This window comes from Ursus maritimus, unplaced genomic scaffold (genome assembly GCF_017311325.1).
Source record: "Ursus maritimus isolate PB19 unplaced genomic scaffold, ASM1731132v1 scaffold_26, whole genome shotgun sequence".
Lineage (NCBI taxonomy): Eukaryota > Metazoa > Chordata > Mammalia > Carnivora > Ursidae > Ursus > Ursus maritimus.
Genome location: NW_024425119.1, coordinates 40,478,022 through 40,497,272, shown reverse-complemented (window position 1 = coordinate 40,497,272; position 19,251 = coordinate 40,478,022). Strand labels below are relative to the sequence as shown.

Below are 19,251 nucleotides of genomic sequence, written 5' to 3'. Positions count from 1 at the left end.
AAGCAGTCCGGCATGGAGAAATACAAAAGGGAGAAACAACTGGTACAGTTCAGTTTGGGCCAGGTGATAGAAGGCCTTGAATGCCATTCCTAAGTTTAGGATTTAGTTAGATGAACAACAGGAACAGTTGAAGGTTTCCATGCAGAGAATGACATGGTCAGACTTGTATTTTAGAAAGATGTTTCTGGCAACGATGTAAAAGGTATACTGGCAAGGTGAGAGATTGATAGCATAGAGACAAGCGGTAAGGCTCTCTTGAGAACCCAAGTGAAAGCTCTTGAGGGTGGAGGGCAGCAGGGGTGGAAAGGAAGACAAGGAATTGAGACATTGTTGGGATGTGATTAATGGGACTTGGAAACTCCCTGTTCTGCAGAGAGACTTCTCCACATTCTTACCCTTTTCACCCTGGCTAGCCCCACCTCTCTTTAGCTGAACTTGGCTCTCCCTCCACTTGCATTCTGTCTCTGAGCGGTGGCTGCTTGCTCTTTCTGCATATGCTTCCCTGAAATATCCTGGGGCCAGGAGTCAAGGTTGCTGCTCTCCTGCATCTATCCTACTGGTTCCCATCCATTGTGTTTCACTCCTTGTTCTGAAGTTCTAAGCCTGTGCTTTGAGGCTCACGTCTAACTAGACTCTTTTTATCCTCCCCTTCATTGCAGTGGTGTGCCAGCCGCCTGGCCAAACTCCTCACCTTCACTGGGGACGCTAGCTTCCAGCTGCATTCTAGTCTCTGTGTCTCTCAGCGAGGGTGCTCTGGGCATTTTCGAGGAGATAGACCTTCCTTTTGCCAGATGTTCATCATCTTGCCTTCCTCCAAACGTACCCCATGACGTTGTGCCATCCAAAAAAGAAAAATGGGGCGGAAGGGAAACCCCAATGAGATTCCCTCGCACATTTCCAAATGTCCCCCAGGGCCAGTAGGACCCCCAGTGAAGAATCGCTGGTCCACTGGAACTGTTTCATACTCTGGACTCTTAATTTCTTGATCTTCCCTACTTCTTCAACCTGCACATTGTGTCCTGTGGCCTTGAATCCGGTCCCAGCCTTATTGTCACAGAGAATCCATCTCTGGAACGTGCATTTGGAATACCCTGTCTGACTGCAGCCTCCTATCCTAATACTGTTCTACTCTTTTATTCTCACCGATGCTGCTCTTGGGCCAAAACAGAACACTGAGGCCCTGGATGTTAGTCTCCTTCCTGGCTTCACTTCCCTCCCTGCCTTCCTCGGTTGGTCACCTCAGTGCAACTCTCCCCCCTTCCTCAGTTCTCTTCCCACCCTTTTATTCTGTAATCTTCCCCCCACACCCCAGCCAGTTCTCAAAATAGAGGAATTGGGTCTTGTAGCACTGATGAGAATTAGAAAGTTGGAAAAAGCAGTTCATCTCAGGGGCCATCTTAATCTTACAGAGAGAAAGTACAAAGTGATCTTAGAGGTCACCTTCTCATAGCATAGCAGGGTGACTGTCTTTTCTCCACGAAGGTTATAAGGGCAAATGACAGCTATCCAAAACTAAGTTCCAAACCCATTAACAGAATCAGTGTGCCAGGCACCATGCTAGATTCTTAATAGAAACAGATACTATTTCTAATCCTAAGAAAAACTGTATGAGGGAGCAACCTTAGGCCTGTTTTATAGCTGAGAACACTGTGAATAGTTGGATTTCTTTCTGTCTGGGATTTTTCATCTGATTCTTGTATTCTAATGCATTGAATAGATCTTGAGGAATGAGTAGAATTGTATTTGGTAGGCTGAGAGCATGGAGGCGACACTGCAGAGAACCACGGGAGGTAGAAAGCACAGAAGTGCTACAGGGTGTCATGTGCACTTAGGACGGTAAAAACCAGAGACTTGGCCTGGACCTCTTCTCCGTTTCATGCTCAGTGGAGACCCTGAATCAACATTGCTGATCTTGCTTACAGCTTTTAGGGTTCACTCACCGTAGGTTCCTAAAGCAGATTGCAAGACTGGGTTCCGCAAAGCAAATACTAATTTCGACTTCCAATACCTGGTGATCTGATTTTCCCTTATTTTCAAACACTCCCTATTACGGGGTGTTGAGTTAGTAAATCCTGCACAAGCCTAGTTAAGAGACTAAAGGAAACCTTAAGAAGTTTCTGATCAGAGAGAAATGTAAAAGTGGTGTTTGGGGGAAGCTTAATCTGGCTCATGTTTGTAGAATTAACTGGGCTTTACTTTCTAACTGTTAGCACATTTTACGTTTCTTTGTACGTAAGAGTAATTTTTCTAGCATCAGAGCTTGCGTCTCATGAGTTCTTTATAGCTCCAGACTTATTTCTTTTACTGAACCTCTATACTATATAAATTATTAAATTTGAGGTAAGAAAGGCCCTATTGATGAGTCCATTTAAATGGCTAGCTCTGGTTTTACTCACCATTGACTTCAGCATGAAATAATCCTTTGCTTGATGAAAATGTTACTCTTCTGCTGGAGTTTGGTTTCTTTGCAGAAGACTCCTCTTTGACTCTTATATTTTTGGAAGTAAAGGGAATCTAGCTCAGTGGTTTTCAACCTATCTTAATTGAGTTCTTCAGAGGAACCTCAGGGGCCCGTTCTGGGAAGATGGGAAGATCTGAAGGGCCAAGCCTCAGACCTTCCACACTAGCCGTCCTGCTTTGATCCCTTTTATATGTTAGGTTCTAAATCAGATACCATTTGAAGAGAGGATTCTGCAGTGAAAAGAGTTTTAAAACCACTGATCTGGCTAACCTTTACCCCGTTCCTCTGACAGACAAGGAACTTGATATCCAGCAATTATGACTGAAGTTCACCCCCCAAGATAATGGCAAAGCTGAATTCAGCACACAGATCCCTGCCCCCCCATCATCCTTCCCCCATGTCACAGTTCCTCCCGCTCTTGTTATAACTTTCCCCGTAACATAGTCTGAAGAAAGAACATGGTTTATATTTAGTTTTCTCTGACTGTTCTTCCTTCATTAAGAAAAAATTGACCCTCAGATCTCCCTGGCTAACTTCCTCTTTTTTTTCACCCCATTTTTGCTTCTCTGTAATCTTTTAGTGGTGAAATAGTTCCAGAGGAAAATACATTGCCTAAAACTTGGGAGTTTCCATTTTCCCTTTGCTGTGTTTGAGGGCATACGAACAAGACTCATAGCTCAGGAACTCTATTCTGGCCTTAGAAAAGTTTGAGGCACTGTTATTGCTCCCAAGATAATTTTAGTATCCTCCATCAGCTGCCTGCCTCACAGCTGAGCATTAATGAGCAGTTGCAAGATTAAATTCTGTGTGTGAAGAAGAGACTGGAGGACAAGACAATCCGGGAAGGGAAGAGGGATGAGATTTTAATTATAGAAATGTCACTGCAAATATTTTTTACCTCAAATTTGGATCTTTAAAATGCCTTTCCCCTCCCCTGCCCCCGCAAAATCAGCAACCTTCACATTTTGTAGTCAGAATAATGCTTAGTGGCTCCAAGTGCCTTTGAGGAAAGTCTGAGGCCTGAATCCTAGTCTAACACTGAATTCAGAAGTACGGCACCTCAGCGTCTCTTATCATCCTGGGAGTGCAAAATGTAAAAGCACCAAGGCGTTGACTTGGAAGAAAGCAGAGGTATGCAACCTTTCCTCCCTGTGTATCTACTATTTAGCAATACCTCATTGTAAATAAAGGGTGGGGAGATTGGAGTGGGAGTTTCAAAACATAATTCTAGATAGCCACCAGCGTATATACCTGTGTCTGCAGATGCCTCAGTGCTAAAAGGACAGGCTTGAAGATGAAAACTATTCTGGTCTTCTTACTTTAAATCTATGTTTCTGTTAAGACAGTAAAGGGAAGGGAACCTTTGAGCTTATTTACTCAACTAACCACAGTGTAAATACTTTGTCTTAGAGAACAATTGACTAAGAATAAATCTGTCTGCTGATTGGCTCTGCCTCTCATATATTGTATTATTGCTGTAGTATACTGTAGATGATTACCCAGGGGGTGTGGAAACAAGGTTCAAGGCCAATTTTAAGTTCCTTTCCCTCTAATCCACTTTTCCCCTGCATTTCCATTTTTAGGGGCTGTCAGACAGATGTATTTTAGTACAAGTCGGGGAAAATATATGTACCAGGACATTCACCAAGTGCTATTTGTAGTGGTAGAAAACTGGAACCAATCCAAATGTGCATTAAAAGCAGTATGGGTGAATTAATTATATTTATAATGGAAGAGGATCGCCAGGGTTCCCATAGCCTTCTGTGCTTGTAGCCTTTGCCTCTCATGACTTCTCAGCACTTTGTCCTTCCCACATTTTTCCTTCTCTTGGCTTCTCTGGCAGTTTCCTGGTTTTCCTACCACCTCTCTGTCTGTGCCTTGTCATTCTCTCTCACACCTCTTTCTCGTCTGCTGACTTCTAAATGTTAGAGTCTCCAGGACTGCTTCTCACACTACACACTCTTCACAGATGATATCATTCATATACTCCCATGGCTTTACCATCTGTGGACAGACAAGTCCTAAATTTATACTGCTAGCTCAGATCTCTCTTCTGAGCTCTAGACACATGTATCTAATCACTGCTACCACCAAACGGATGTTTTAGTTAACATGGCTAACACTGAACTCTTTATCTTCCCCATCCCCAAATTTGCTTCTCCTCCAGAATTCCCCATCCCAGTAAACAGTGATTCCATTGACTCCGCTGCCAGAAACCTGGGAATCGTTCTTGACTGCTTCTGCCTCCTCCCTTCGTGACCAATCCTGTTGATTCCACCTCTGAAATGCATCTCAAGTCTGCTCACTTTTCTTTCTCTCAAAGGCCACCGCCCTGGGCCAAGCCAGCATCACCTCCCACTAATGCTGCCTCCTTTCTCAGCCCCTCCAGTCCATTTTCCACACAGCCTCTGGAGCACTCTTTTATTTTTATTTTATTTTAGGCTAATTTTTTATTTTTAATTTTTTTATTAGTTTTGGAGGAGGAGCTTAATGATTCATCAGTTGCATATAACACCCAGTGTTCATTACATCAAGTCCCCTCCTTAATACCCATCACCCAAGTATCCCTTCCCTCTACCCCTCCCCTCCAGCAACCCTCAGTTTATTTCCTATGATTAAGAGTGTCTATGGTTTGCCTCCATCTCAATTTTCATCTTATTTTTCCTTCCCTTCTCCTATGTTCATCAGTTTTGTTTCTTTTTTTTTTTTTTTAAGATTTTATTTATTTATTTGACAGAGATAGAGACAGCCAGCGAGAGAGGGAACACAAGCAGGGGGAGTGGGAGAGGAAGAAACAGGCTCATAGTGGAGGAGCCCGATGTGGGGCTCAATACCTCAACGCCGGGATCACGCCCTGAGCCGAAGGCAGACGATTTAACCGCTGTGCCACCCAGGCGCCCCTCATCAGTTTTGTTTCTTAAATTCCACACATCAGTGAAATCATATGGTATTTGTCTTTCTCTGACTGACTTATTTTGGTTATTTAGTTCCATTCACATCATTGCAAATGGCAAGATTTCGTTCTTTTTAATGGCTGAGTAATATTCCATTGTATATGTATACCACATCTTCTTTCTCCATTCATCAGTTGATGGAAATCTGGGCTCTTTCCATATTTTGGCTATTGTGGACATTGCTGCTATAAACATTGGGGTGCATGTGCCCCTTCGAATCATGATGTTTGTATCCTTTGGATAAATCCCTAGTAGTGTAATTGCTGGGTTGTAGGGTAGCTCTATTTTTAACTTTTGAGGAACCTCCATACTGTTTTCCAGAGTGGCTGCACCACCTTGCACTCCCACCAGCAGTGTAAGAGGGTTCCCCTTTCTCTGCATCCTTGCCAACATTTGTTGTTTCCTGACGTGTTAACTTTAGCCATTCTGACTGGTGTGAGGTGGTATCTCATTGTGGTTTTGATTTGTATTTTCCTGATGCCAAGTGATGTGGAGCATTTTTTCATGTGCCTGTTGGCCATTTGTATGTCTTCCTTGGAGAAATGTCTGTTCATGTCTTCTGCCCATTTCTTGACTGGATTTTTTGTTTCTTGGGTATTAGTTTGATGAGTTCTTTATAGATCTTGGATACTAGCCCTTTATCTGATAAGACATTTGCAAATATCTTCTCCCGTTCCATGGGTTGCCTTTTAGTTGTGTTGACTGTTCCCTTTGCTGTGCAGAAGCTTTTTATCTTGATGAAGTCCCAGTGGTTCATTTTTGCTTTTGTTTCTCTTGCCTTTGGAGACGTGTCCAGCAAGAAGTTGCTGTGGCCGAGGTCACAGAGGTTGTTGCCCGCGTTCTCCTCAAGGATTTTGATGGATTCCTGTCTCACATTTAGATCTTTCATCCATTTTGAGTTTATTTTTGTGGAACACTCTTTTAAAAACACGAATTGGATCAGAGGCCATTCCTTATACCTAGGATTATGTTCAAAATGCTCACCATGGCCCATGAAACCCCTGCCTCCCCGCACCATCTCTTGCCCTCTCCCTTTCTCGCTGTGCTCCAGCAACACTGGAGTTCTTTGTGTACGTTATACACCTGAGACACTTTCTTGCCTTGGGGCCTTTGCGTGTGCTAGTTTTCTGTGCCTGGAATGCTTTCCCCCACCCCTCCGCCTTGTTTTGCCTGGCTAACTCCTCTGGTCAAACTTTAGATCTCAGTCTAAAGGTCATTTTTTCAACAAGACTTCCCTTCACACATGCAACACACACGCCCCACCCACTGCCTTCCCAATTTGGTTCCTTTGTTAGGTTATTTCATAATACTGTGTTCTTTTTCTTTGAAGGATTTTTGGTGTGCGTGTGCGTGTGTGTGTGTGTGTGTGTGTGTGTGTGTGTGTGTGTATTCATGTGCTTATGTGTTTAATGTCTAAACTGTAAGCTGTCTGAGAGCAGGAACTGTATCTCTTTGGGTTATTTCTTTTACTCCTTTTCTCTAGTGCTTAGAACATACTGCTTGAATGAAAATTCAGCTGTTCTAAAGTGGAAAAAGGAGATGCAGAATTGTATGTACAGGGGTGCATGGGTGGTTCTGTCAGTTGAGTGTCAGACTCTTGGTTTTGGGTCAGGTCATGAGCTCAGTGTCCTGGGATTGAACTCTATGTTGGGCTCCATGCTCAGTGGGGAGGCTGCTTAAGGTTCTCACCTCTCTTTCTGCCCCTCCACTCTGAAATAAATAAATCTTAAAAAAAAAATAAAAAGAATACAATATTATCCCGTATTTGTTATTTTTTAAAATTTTGTGTATTTTGGATGCTAATCCCTTATCAGATATGATGGGCGAATATTTTCTTTTATTTCATGGATTGCCATTTCACTCTGTTGATGGTTTCCTTTGATGCACAGGCTTTGTTAAAGTTCGGTTTGTCGTCTTTTTCTTTTGTTGCTGTGCTTTTATTCCAAAAAATCATTGTCAAAGTCAATGTCATGAAGCTCGGTCCCTATTTTTTTCTAAGAGTTGTATAGTTTTAGTTCTTACACTTAGGTCTTTAATCCATTTTGACTTAATTTTGTATATGGTGTTAGGTAAGGGTCCAACTTCATTTTTTTTGCTCCGGGATATCCAGTTTTCCAGCATCACTTGTTTAAAAGACCATCCTTTCCCTGTTAGATGGTCTTGGCTCCTTTGTTGAGAAGCCTTTGAACTATGTATGTGAGGGTTTATTTCTGGGCTCTATTCCATTCCATTGATTTGTATGTCTGTCTTTACGCCAATATCACACTGTTGTGTTGTGTTTTTTTAATTGTGGTAAAATATACATAACTTACAGTTTATCATTTTAACCATTTTTAAGTATACAATTCAGTACGTTAAGAACATTGACATTGTTGTGCAGCTGTCACCACTATCCCTTTTTCTTTTTATAGCTGCATAGTATTCCATACATGAATAGATTATAATTTCTTTACCAGTCTTCTGCTAATGGACATTCAGCTTGTTTTCAGTCTTTCGTTACTACATTTAATGCTATGACAGATAGTCTAACATAAAAGTCATTTTTGCCTGTATGAATATATCTGTAGGACAAATTCTGAAACAAAATTAATGAATCACAACATTTGTGCTTTTGTGATTTTTGTAAAATTGACAAAATGCCCTCCATAGAGGTTTAATTAATTTACTATCAGTACATTAGCCTTTTTTTTTTTTTAAAGATTTTATTTGTCAGAGAGAGAGAGAGAGCACAAGCAGGGGAAGCGGCAGTTAGAGGGAGAAGCGGGCTCCCTGCAGGGAGCCCAATGCGGGACCGATCCCGGGAACCTGGGATCATGACCTGAGCCAAAGCAGACGCTTAACTGACTGAGCCACCCAGGCATTCCTGTATATTAGCCTTAAAAAAAAAATCTCGGGGCGCCTGGGTGGCACAGCGGTTAAGCGTCTGCCTTTGGCTCAGGGAGTGATCCCGGCATTCTGGGATCGAGCCCCACATCAGGCTCCTCCACTAGGAGCCTGCTTCTTCCTCTCCCACTCCCCCTGCTTGTGTTCCCTCTCTCACTGCCTGTCTCTCTCTCTGTCAAATAAATAAATTCTTTAAAAAAAAAAAAAATCTCTTCCTATGTCATAGGTAAAGAATTTTAGCGTTGTTTGAATTTTCATTTTGAAATTGAACATCCTTTTTGTTTAAGAGCCATTTGATATCCTTTTTGTGAACTGTACATTTGTATCTGGGCCCATTTTTCTATGAAGTTGTTTGTGGTTTTCTTATTGATTTGTAAGAGTTCTTCTTTTTTTTTTTAATTACAATGTGTTAGTCACCATACAGTACATCATTAGTTTTTGATATAGTGTTCCATGATTCATTGTTTGCATATAACACCCAGTGCTCCATGCAATACGTGCCCTCCTTAATACCCTTGCCCGGGCTAGCCCGTCCCCCCAGTCCCCTCCCCTCTAAAACCCTCAGTTTGTTTCCCGGAGTCCGTAGTCTGTCGTGGTTCATTTCCCCCTCTGTTTACCCCCCCTTCATTTTTCCCTTCCTTCTCCTAACGATCTCCCTGCTATTCCTTATGTTCCACAAATGAGTGAAACCATATAATAATTGTCTTTCTCTGCTTGACTTATTTCACTTAACATAATCTCCTCCAGTCCCATCCATGTTGATGCAAATGTTGGGTAATCATTCTTTGTAAGAGTTTTTTTTTAATTTAGGAATATTAGCCTTTGGTCTGTAATATAAGTTGCCAGGTATCTTCCCAGCTTGTCACTTGCCCATTATCTTCCATAACCTATTTATGGTCAAAGAAATGCCAGAGATTTTTTGGAAGTTGTTCACCCTACTTTATTAGAAAGCTTTGCTCAGTTGCAGAGTGATTCCCAGCCTGGTGAATGAGACGCTTATTAATATCTGATTGTTCAAATTTAAACAGTGACAGAACTGGAAGAGACCTTAGAAATCTTCTCACATAGTCATTTAATTCTGTAGATGAGGCCCAAGTAAATGGAGTGATGTAACCCAGGTTACATAGCAGGTAAGCAATGGTGGCACCGTTGTTGAGATGTCTTTGTCTATATTTGAAATATATATATACCAGAACCAGGGCATTTTTCTGTCCTTCATTTTGAATAAGGTTATTCTGTTTAACACACACACCAAGAAAGTTCTGAACTTATGAGGGTATTTTTTTAATTGAAAGTTGGTTTTGGTAGAGGCATGGGCCCTTCCCCATTCTAGTTTTTATCTTTTTCTCTCACCTCCTTTTCCTTCCCCAAATGTCTTGTGAAATTGAGCAATTCTACCTTAAGACAGAACAAATGGCCCTCTTCTAGGGTAGGATTGGTGCTGAGTGGTAGGCATGTAGGCTTAAGGAGAGTCACGGGATGGGGCTTCTCTGGGTACAAGGCCTTTCCGTGCTTGTCTCAGAGGCCCTGAGGAAGCCAGGTGAAGGTTGTTCTGGGTGGTCTGGGGATTTGCTGCAGCCTAGACCTCCCAGCCCATCTTTGTCTTCAAATGGAGAAAACTAGATCCCCCCTGAAAAGCTCTGGGACTTCAGTTGTTTCTCAGGGATCTTCTGATCCAAGTAATAAAAATAATAAAAGTAATAATAAAATAATTAAATCATATATGCCTGTTTATCAAATCTAAGATGCCATCCACTGTAGCCTTGCCACTATTTTATGCGTCACTAAGAAAAAATACTGCCAATTAAAAGGACCGATGCTTGCTTAGCACATAAACTTTTCTCATGTATCGCCATTCTGCATACCTAAAACAATAAAGTAGTTTTTCTTTAAATACCAAATCATAGTGTAATTTCTTTAAAGACATTTTAAGTGGCATTTAAAACATGTGCAATACCATCAAATACATTGAGCTAAAGTGACAATACCAACAACTTAGATTAAATTCACACATGACCAGGCAGTATGACTACCTCTCCATCATTTGGCAAGAATTATAAGATTCCAGAGACAATAGTGCGGGGGAAATGTGCATCCTCTGATCAATGCAATGTTAATATCCTTTGACTAATTCTGAAGCATTTTTACACACGTGATCTCAATCTTCAAAGCAACCTGGAAAATAGATATATAGAGCCATTTTCTAGATAAGGAAACTGAGACTTGCCAGATAGCACAGTAAATGAGTGAGTAAAGTAGGACTCTAACCCCAGACTTTCAGCTCTACCTAGTTATTTCCCAGCATTTGACCTCTTCGCCTTGGATCAGTGCAGGAAGGGAGGGCCACTCTGATTTTTGCTTCTTCTGATAGAGTTGATTAAAGACACTTGCTGGCAGAAATATGTAGGCAGAAGTTGTTTTCTTAAAGATTTAAAAAGTAAAAATATAAATTTAATCTGAGGATATTCTCTTTCTCCCCTTCTTCTCTGAAGGTACCAGAAAGCAGCTGAAGAAGCAAACATGGAAAAGAGGAGAAGTGTAAGTATTGAGAAGCCCTGGGGCATGCGGGACTTCCCGAGGGGAGCCTGTGTGGCCCAGCCACCTGCAGCCTCCGCGGGGCTTGGGCTGCATGTCAGCTGAGCCGGGCATGGGTGCCAGCTGCTTTGATTTGTGCGCCATTTACTCAGGAGAATGTGGCTCGGGTGCAGGGAATCTTATTTTTCCACTCAAGTTCTCCTTTTGAACCCTTTTTTTCCTTCCCTGAGTTGAGTGAAAGATAGAAGGCCAAGTGCTTTGCCTGAGGTTAGTGAAATGGCTTACTCCTTCGGCTCAAGTTAGAATACAGGGTCCCCTAGGCTTCAGCCCTTGTTCCAAACCAAACAGCCAGGATTTCTATAGTTCTGCATTTAAATGGTAGCAGCTGTGCAGCTGTTGTCATCCTCAGGGTTCTTTGTTTAAAGCACACTTCTTGAACCACTCTAGTTAGCAAATTTCTCAGCTGCAGGATCCATCAAAGGCTAAAATCTTAGAACAAGCTCTCTGCTCATAACCATTCTGTACTCTCCCCGCTGGCTAGCCTCCAGCTGGGCTGGAGAGTGTATTTCTTTTGAAATCTTACTTGATTTAATCTTATGCGGGAAAAACCTCACATATTTGGTTAAGAATTCTTTAATTTGACTGGCATTGCAAAAATATCCTCCTGGCAGTTTATAGTACCCAATCTATTTAAATTAGTACATAACGTGCCCCTGTCAATTTGTTCTCTCTCAGGGGGTAATGCTGACCAGGTCTTTGGCTTAATTTTCCTGTAATTAAAAAATGGATCCCCTCTGGCAAAAGCTACCATCATTTCACTCAACCGTTGGTTTCTTTTCTTTCCTCCTCCTCTCTCTCCTGCCTGTTATTTTTTCCCTGCCTCCTTTCCTCCTTCCTTCTTTCCTTTCACTCATCCATTTAGCATTCACAGATCACCTACAACGTGCCAAGCACTGTTTTAGGCACGAATACAGATGACAGTTTGGCCATCATGGAGTTTATGTGATAGTGGGAGAGATGAACAATAAAGAAATTGTGTTGGGTGGTGATTAGTGCTAAGAAACAATGCAAAGTGGGTAAGAGGAATAGAATGTAGGGTGGTCCAGGAAAGCCTCTGATGAGGGGACATTGGAGCAGAGATCTGAGGATATGAACCAAGGAGAAGAATGATTCAGGTGAAAGGAAGAGCATATGCAAATGTTCTGAGGCAGGAAGATTCTTAACGTGTTTGAGAAGTAGGAAAAGCAAAGTCATAGAGAGCCACTCTGAGGACCTGGGCTTTAATTCTGATCACATGGGGGCCTTTGGAGGGTTTCTGTGCAAAGGAGTATTGTGATCTGACTTAAATTTTAAAAAGGAGGAAGAGACTGTAGGAACAATGGCAGAAGCATGGAGACAAATTATAAGACAATTTCAGTGATTTAGGCAAGAGATGATAATGGATTGTACTGGAGTAGTAGCTAATATAGGTGACGAGAAGTGGTCAGGATTTATACGGAAAGTAGAGAAAGAGAGGACTTGTGAGTGGCAACAGTGGTTTGCGCTCAAACACCTGGAAAAATACCATTAATTGAGATGGAAAAGACTGTAGTAAAAGCAGGTTTAGAGAAGGGAAAATGATAGCAGCTTAGTTTGGGGCATGTTAAATATGAAATGCCTTAAAGACATCCAAGTAGAGATGTTATATAAGAACTTGTATGTATATATATATATATATGTTGGGGCACCTGGGTGGCGCAGTCTTTAACCGTCTGCCTTCGGCTCAGGGCGTGATCCCAGCGTTCTGGGATCAAGTCCCACATCAGGCTCCTCTGCTAGGAGCCTGCTTCTTCCTCTCCCGCTTCCCCTGCTTCTGTTCCCTCTCTTTCTGGCTGTCTCTGTTAAATAAATAAATAAATAAATAAATAAATAAATAAATAAATAAAATCTTTAAAAAAAAAAGAACTTGTATATATAAATCTGGAACTGGAAGAGATGCAGGCTGGAGGTAAGATGTGTGTGCATCAAGGATCAGTGGTATTTAAAGACATGAGATGTATGAGAACACTTGTTGGATGTAGATAGAAGAGAAGAGGTCTGAGGACTGAGCTCAGGAGCACCTTGATGTTTCAAAGTTAGAGAGTTAAGGAGGAAGCAGCAAAGGAAATTGGGCAGGAGCAACTGGTGAAATAGCAGTAGAAACAAGAGAATGGGTGCCAGAAGCCAAGTGAAGAAAATGCTTCTAAAAGGAGAGTTGTTAGCAGAGTCAAACACACAGAGAAGCTGGGAACTGACCATTGGATTTGGCAACATGAAGGTCATTGGTAATCGTGTGCTGTTCGGGAGTGGTGGGATAAAGGCCTAACGGAGTAGGTTCAAGACAGTGTAGATAGATTTCTAGAGTCGCAGACAAACATGTATGGAGCATCTCTTAGGTGCCAGGTGCTGAAGACACAAAGAGGAATAAGATGTGGTCCTTGCCTTCAAGGGACTATGTCAAGTTTGGAAAACAGCGTTTATAATCCCAGTGCAATTAGTACCATGTTAGAGAAATCCTCATGGTGCTGGGGGAGGATTTAGGAGAAACTCATAACCTGGCTATGCCATGTCAAGTAAGGCTTCCCAGAAGTGGTGCCTGACTAAACCCAAAGGACAGATAGGAATTAACTAAGCAAAGGGCAAAGAAGTGGCAGAGGAAGTCACACTTGCACAGCATGGAGACATGAGAACAGGCACATTTGATGTTTGAAAAGATAATTGTCGGGGCGCCTGGGTGGCACAGCGGTTAAGCGTCTGCCTTCGGCTCAGGGCGTGATCCCGGCATTATGGGATCGAGCCCCACATCAGGCTCTTCCGCTATGAGCCTGCTTCTTCCTCTCCCACTCCCCCTGCTTGTGTTCCCTCTCTCGCTGGCTGTCTCTATCTCTGTCGAATGAATAAATAAAATCTTTAAAAAAAAAAAAGAAAAGATAATTGTCACATTCACCAAAATGGAGGATTCAGGAAAAGAAACAGATTAAAGGGTGAGGGGTAAAGAGAGGAGAAAGGAGACTTCAGCCTTAGACAAGGATGAGTTTAAGATGCCTCTAGGATTCCCAGGTGGAATACCAGCTAAGAAGAGATATCTGCCTGGAGTTATAGGGTATGAGTCATCAATAGGCAACTGGTGGGTCGAACCAAAAGGTAAATGACATCATCTACAGGGAATAGGTAAGTGAGCAAAGAGGACCTAAGATGGAACCTTGAGGGACCTCAGCATGTGAGGGGGGGAGGGGGAACAGAGGAAGAGAAACCCGTAGAAAAGACTGAGGAGTGGCCAGAGAAATGGGAAGAAATCTAGGGGGGGAAGGGGGGTATCTCACAGTAACCATGAAAGGAAGGAATTTTTTAAAGGGGGGAGTGGTCAGTAGTGTCCAATGCTATAGAGAGATCAATAAAATAAAGCGGAAGTGTCCATTGCATTTGCCAGTTGAGGTAAAAGGACGTGAGCAGGTAATTAAAGAAGAAACAATAAACATATGAAAAAATGCTTAGTCTCACTAATAATAAAAAAATGTAAATTAAAGTAACCATGAAATATAAATTATAATCTAAACAGTTGTCGGATCTTTCCTTAGATAATATTCAGTATGTGAGGAAATATGAACTCTCACACACTGGTAGTGATAGTGTAGTAACCATACTATGCTGTTCCACATCTTGCCTTTAAATGCATAACATGCTTTTTGGTATCTTCCCACATAAATATATATATTTATAATATCTAAAAAATACATATAGTATATAAAAAAAAGGGGCCAAAAGTTGAGAGCATATGCACCAAACTGTTGGCAGTGGGTATCTTGATGGGAAGGGGTAAGGAAGTCTATTAGGGAAAATTAGAGTATATATTCAAGACATGTATACATTCCTGTATTGATTGTGACTCCCCCCCCCATGAGTTTTATTATTATTATTTTATTTATTTATTTATTTATTTAGATAGAGAGTGACTGAAGAAGCTGAAGGGCAGAGGGAGAGGGAGAGAGAATCTCAAGCAGGCCCCATGCTCAGCACCAGGCCTGACTCTGGGCTCAATCCCACAACCTTGAGATCGTGACCTGAGCTGAAACCAAGAGTTGGACACTAACTGGACTGAGCCACCCAGGCACCCCTTTTATTACTTTTGTAATTGAGAAAATAGAAAGTTAAAAATAAGATAATAAAATGAAAATGTTAAAAAGGTAGTGGGTGATCTTGACTAGAGCTCCTTCAGAAATGTTGGGATGATAAAGTTAGCATGACTGGAGAGCGAGCAAGTGGAAACAGCAAATGCAGACAGTGCTTTCAAGACCCTTAACTATAAAGTGCAAGAGACAGCAATAGCTAGAGGAACATACAAAGTTGAGGGAGCGTTACTTTTTTTTTTTTTTAGGAAACTTTTCATTTTGAAATGATTTCGGATTTACAGTAGAGTTCTTAAGATAGTACAGAGAGCTCCCATGTATCTCCACCTACCTCCCCCTAATGTTAACATCTGGCATAACTCTCAAACATTTATCAAAACTAAGAAATTAACTGGTGCAATGCTATTAACTAAACTATAGAATTTATTCAGATCTACCAGTTTTTCCACTAATGACAGAGGGTTGCTTTTAAGATCCACCAGAAGCCTGAATTGTCTCCTGAAGAACAGGGAGAAATATCCATATAAATTTATAGATGTGACTGACCAGAGGAAATACTTACATTTCTGTCATGGAAAGCAAGTTAGAGAAACATTCAGAAGCAAGTGGGTACATTTATTCCTTCAGCAAATAGTGGGTCAGGTTACATGATAGCCTAGTTTTCCAGAAATTTACTTTTCCCTTTTCCTTCCTCTTCTACTTACATCTAGGAAAGAGAAACACAGGCCATTAATACTGCCACCAGTTACATTTTCAGGTTCCTTTCAAGCATGCAATATACCACATCTTGAAATCCGTACAGTTTGGGCACTCCTCTCCATAATGACTGGCTACCACTTTTCTGGGAAGCTCTCAGCCTAGGAATTTCTTCCCTTCCTTGGGGGCTGTGTATCTCAGCAGTCCCATGTTTGCAGCTGCACTGCTAACTCCTACCCAACATCCTCAGCTTTTAAGATGAAGATAGCCCTGCCAAGATTTCAGCACTAATGCTCGTTTGACCCAGCCTCTTCATTTTAATGGTGGAATAACAGAGACCCAAAGAGAGGAAAGGATTTATCCACGGTCATACATCTCAGATGGACAGTGCTGGGACACATCCCAATTCCAAGTCAAATGCTCCTGCAGAAAAGACATTGTGTTGCATTTCCAGGTTGTATCTAATCTGGATTCAGGAAGCCAGTTACGGTCCAGAGGCAAATCTGCCAAGATCCCCAGCCTTGCTGGGTAGAATGAACAGCGTGCTGGATGTCACACTTGAGAGAGGCGGCTGTGGTCGTGTAGCAACCACTGGGGCCCTTGAAAACGTGCAGCCGCCATGACTTCCCACGGCCTCTTCTAGGAAAATACTTGGGAAAAAGTTAAAACCAACTAGAATTTCACCTTACTATGTGCCCCACACCCCCATTCTGGAACAGTGGAGACTATAGAGAGAATAGAAGGAACAATAAGAGACTGTAACCCAAGTTCAGAATTTGGGAGATGACTGGGTGCGGTGGTTGATCATCATAAGATGTGGCTGGAGGAGTAGGGAGGACCACCCACTTAATATTAATTGTCACCACTTACTGGGGGCTTTATTTATGTCAGATACTACACTACATGCTTTGATGTAGGCACGTCTCTTCTCCACAGTAGCCCAGTATGGTTTCAGAAATTAAACTTGCCCAAGGTCACTTGTCTGGGTGGGGCTGGAATAGACTAGTAACATATGTTCATTGTAGAAAATAGAAGCGGTTTGTAATCCCTTCTTCAGTGATAACCCAGGCCATCTAAATACAATACTCTTGCCATTGTGCAGCCCAGACTGTTGTAGCTATTGCTGTTCTGTACCTTCTTGCTGCTTTTTCTTCCCCCAAATCACTGCTTCTTCCCCATTTTTGCTCTCCTTGGGTCCTAAAGACCTGCACGCTTGGCATTGCCTGGGTACACTGCCAGGAGTGATTTCAGGGTGTGGGACCTTTCATGCTGTCCGACCAGACAGCCCTTTTTGTCCCCACTTAAACACTTTTGAATGTGTACCCTTAAGAATTCCTTTTAATAAAGGGCACCTGGGTGGCTCAGTCAGTTAAGCATCTGCCTTCGGCTCAGGTCATGATCCCAGGGTCCTGGGATTGAGGCCCACATCGGGCTCCCTGCTCAGTGAGGAGCCTGCTTCTCCCTCTTCCCACTCCCCCCTGCTCATGCTCTCTTTCTCTCAAATAAATAAATAAAAATCTTAAAAAAAAAAAAAAGAACTCTTTTTAATAAAAGAGCACACTTATTCCTTGTTACAATGTCCCCTAAGGGATGTCCTCTACCCAGGCCCTTTTGGGGACACTGCTGGTACTCCATTCAACAGATCCCTCTCTTCCTGGTCATCATAAGTAAAGGAGAAATGGTCATTTTCGAGCTGCTTATAGTAACATCGAAACGTTTTAATATTCTGTAGATTTTTGTGATAGGAAGATGATATATAGTTCTATTTCTTATTAATTTGTGTTACATAATGAATACGCATTTATTGTAAAAAGAAAGAAAAAAGATAAAAATGCCCATAATCCATGAGCCAAAGGTAACCTTGTTAATATCCTGATGTCTTTTCTTCCAGACTACTTTTCTGTTTTTATTTATAAATGCACATTTGTATTATGAAATAGGATTATGTGTCTTAAAAAATTTTTTTAAGATTTTGTTTATTTGTGAGAGAGAGAAAGAGAGAGTACAAGCAGGGGGAGCAGCAGGCAGAGGGAGAAGCAGGCTCCATCCCAGGACCCTGAGATCATGACCTAAGCTGAAGACAGAAGCTTAACCAACTGAGCCACTCAGGCATCCCTGTGGTCTTAAAATTTGCTTTTTTCCACTCAAAAGTGTCTTATGAGCATCTTTCCACGTCAATAAATATACTTGGATCACATGATCAGTGAGAAAAGTAGTGTCCAGTTACCAAGGCAAAATGGCACTTAGAGTGTCAGGGCTCTTGTTTAGGCAGGACAAGGGCAGGGCAGGTGCAGTTGGAGACCCAGCTGGCTCATCCATTGTGTGGCAGGAGCTGGCATCCAGCAAAGCATGCTGCCGGCGATAAGACAGCACCAGCGTCCAGAGCAGTTTGATTCTTTTCCAGCAAGAAAACTTTTCGCGCTTCTTGTATCTCTGATCCATTCATTCTTCCACCAATGAATCATCTTGTCAATAAAGATTTAAACCCTCAAATCAAGCAGTTGTCCTCCGTAAGTTTTTTTTCAGACCTTGGTGCTGTTTGATGAAGCAGCTCATGCAGTGTATTCAGAAGAGTAATAGGGTGAGAGACTTAATTCCCAATATAGCTGCTAATCCTGTTTAATTCCCGGAAGTCTTTCAGTCCTAGGTGGTTTGTCCTTTCTTCCTTAGTTGAAGACGGGTGAGTCACAGACCACAGGAACGGAGGGCACGGAGGTATTGGAGTTCGTGGCTTGTTGGGAGGTGGCACTGCTCGGTTTATTTATGGGAACGCTTTCAGAGTATGGGACATTGAATTTTACTTCATCGAGCATGTTTCCTCTGTTAGTGTGGAACAGTGGTGGCTGTTCCCAGGATGTTTGCAGTCCTATATGTATAAATTAATTCCGTTTTGACCCAGGTAAACGTGACTTTTCTTAGATGTGTAAATGTGTGTCCTTCAGTCAAGAAAGTGGGTTGGGTAGTGTTTTCATATGAAGCCTGGATAGTTTTCTACCAGAGGGTCTGTGAAATAGTAAATTTTCTGATAACTGAGAATTTACACGCGGACAAACATGTAGAGAAGAGCAGAGGAAAAAAAGAGGGTTAGGTTCTTATGTGAAAATAAAATTTGTTCATATGCATGTAGATTATGTCAGATATGGTGAAATATCATCTATGCAAATACGTGTGGTGAGTTGTCTACATTTCTACAAATAGTTTCAATCCTTGATGATACTATCCACAATTACGGTATTGCCTGGTTTCAGCTATACTGTGTCTTTGTCATATTTAAAAGAAAAAAAAAAAAAACCCAGCAGGATTCCCCATGTAATTCTGTGGTATGTAACGATGAACTTGTATTAATGCATATCTGCGGTGTTTAAAAGTACCGAGTATTTTGTTTCCTCTTTCTTGTTTTCCTTATTAATCTTTGGATAAAAATCCCTTGTCTCCAATGTAACTGTCATTAGATCTGGGCTCTCCTTTCTTCTCATTTTGTCCTTATAAGGCTATCCTGTTTTATCACTTCCTGCTTCAGCTCCTGACTTTTTCTGTCTTCCCCTCTCCGTCTCCCGGGGTGGATGCTTTCTCCATG

At 41.9% G+C, this 19,251-nt stretch overlaps 1 protein-coding gene across 2 annotated transcripts in view; it reads left to right on the top strand.

Moving 5' to 3' along the window:
* The window catches only part of LIMA1 (LIM domain and actin binding 1), a 94,156-nt gene that overhangs the window by 40,431 nt on the left and 34,474 nt on the right, over positions 1-19,251 (top strand). For both annotated transcript variants that reach the window (XM_008704569.2, XM_040642438.1), the window contains exon 3: positions 10,791-10,836. In XM_008704569.2, coding sequence (XP_008702791.2) covers positions 10,791-10,836 — 46 coding nt within the window. The remainder of the gene's footprint in view (positions 1-10,790; positions 10,837-19,251) is intronic.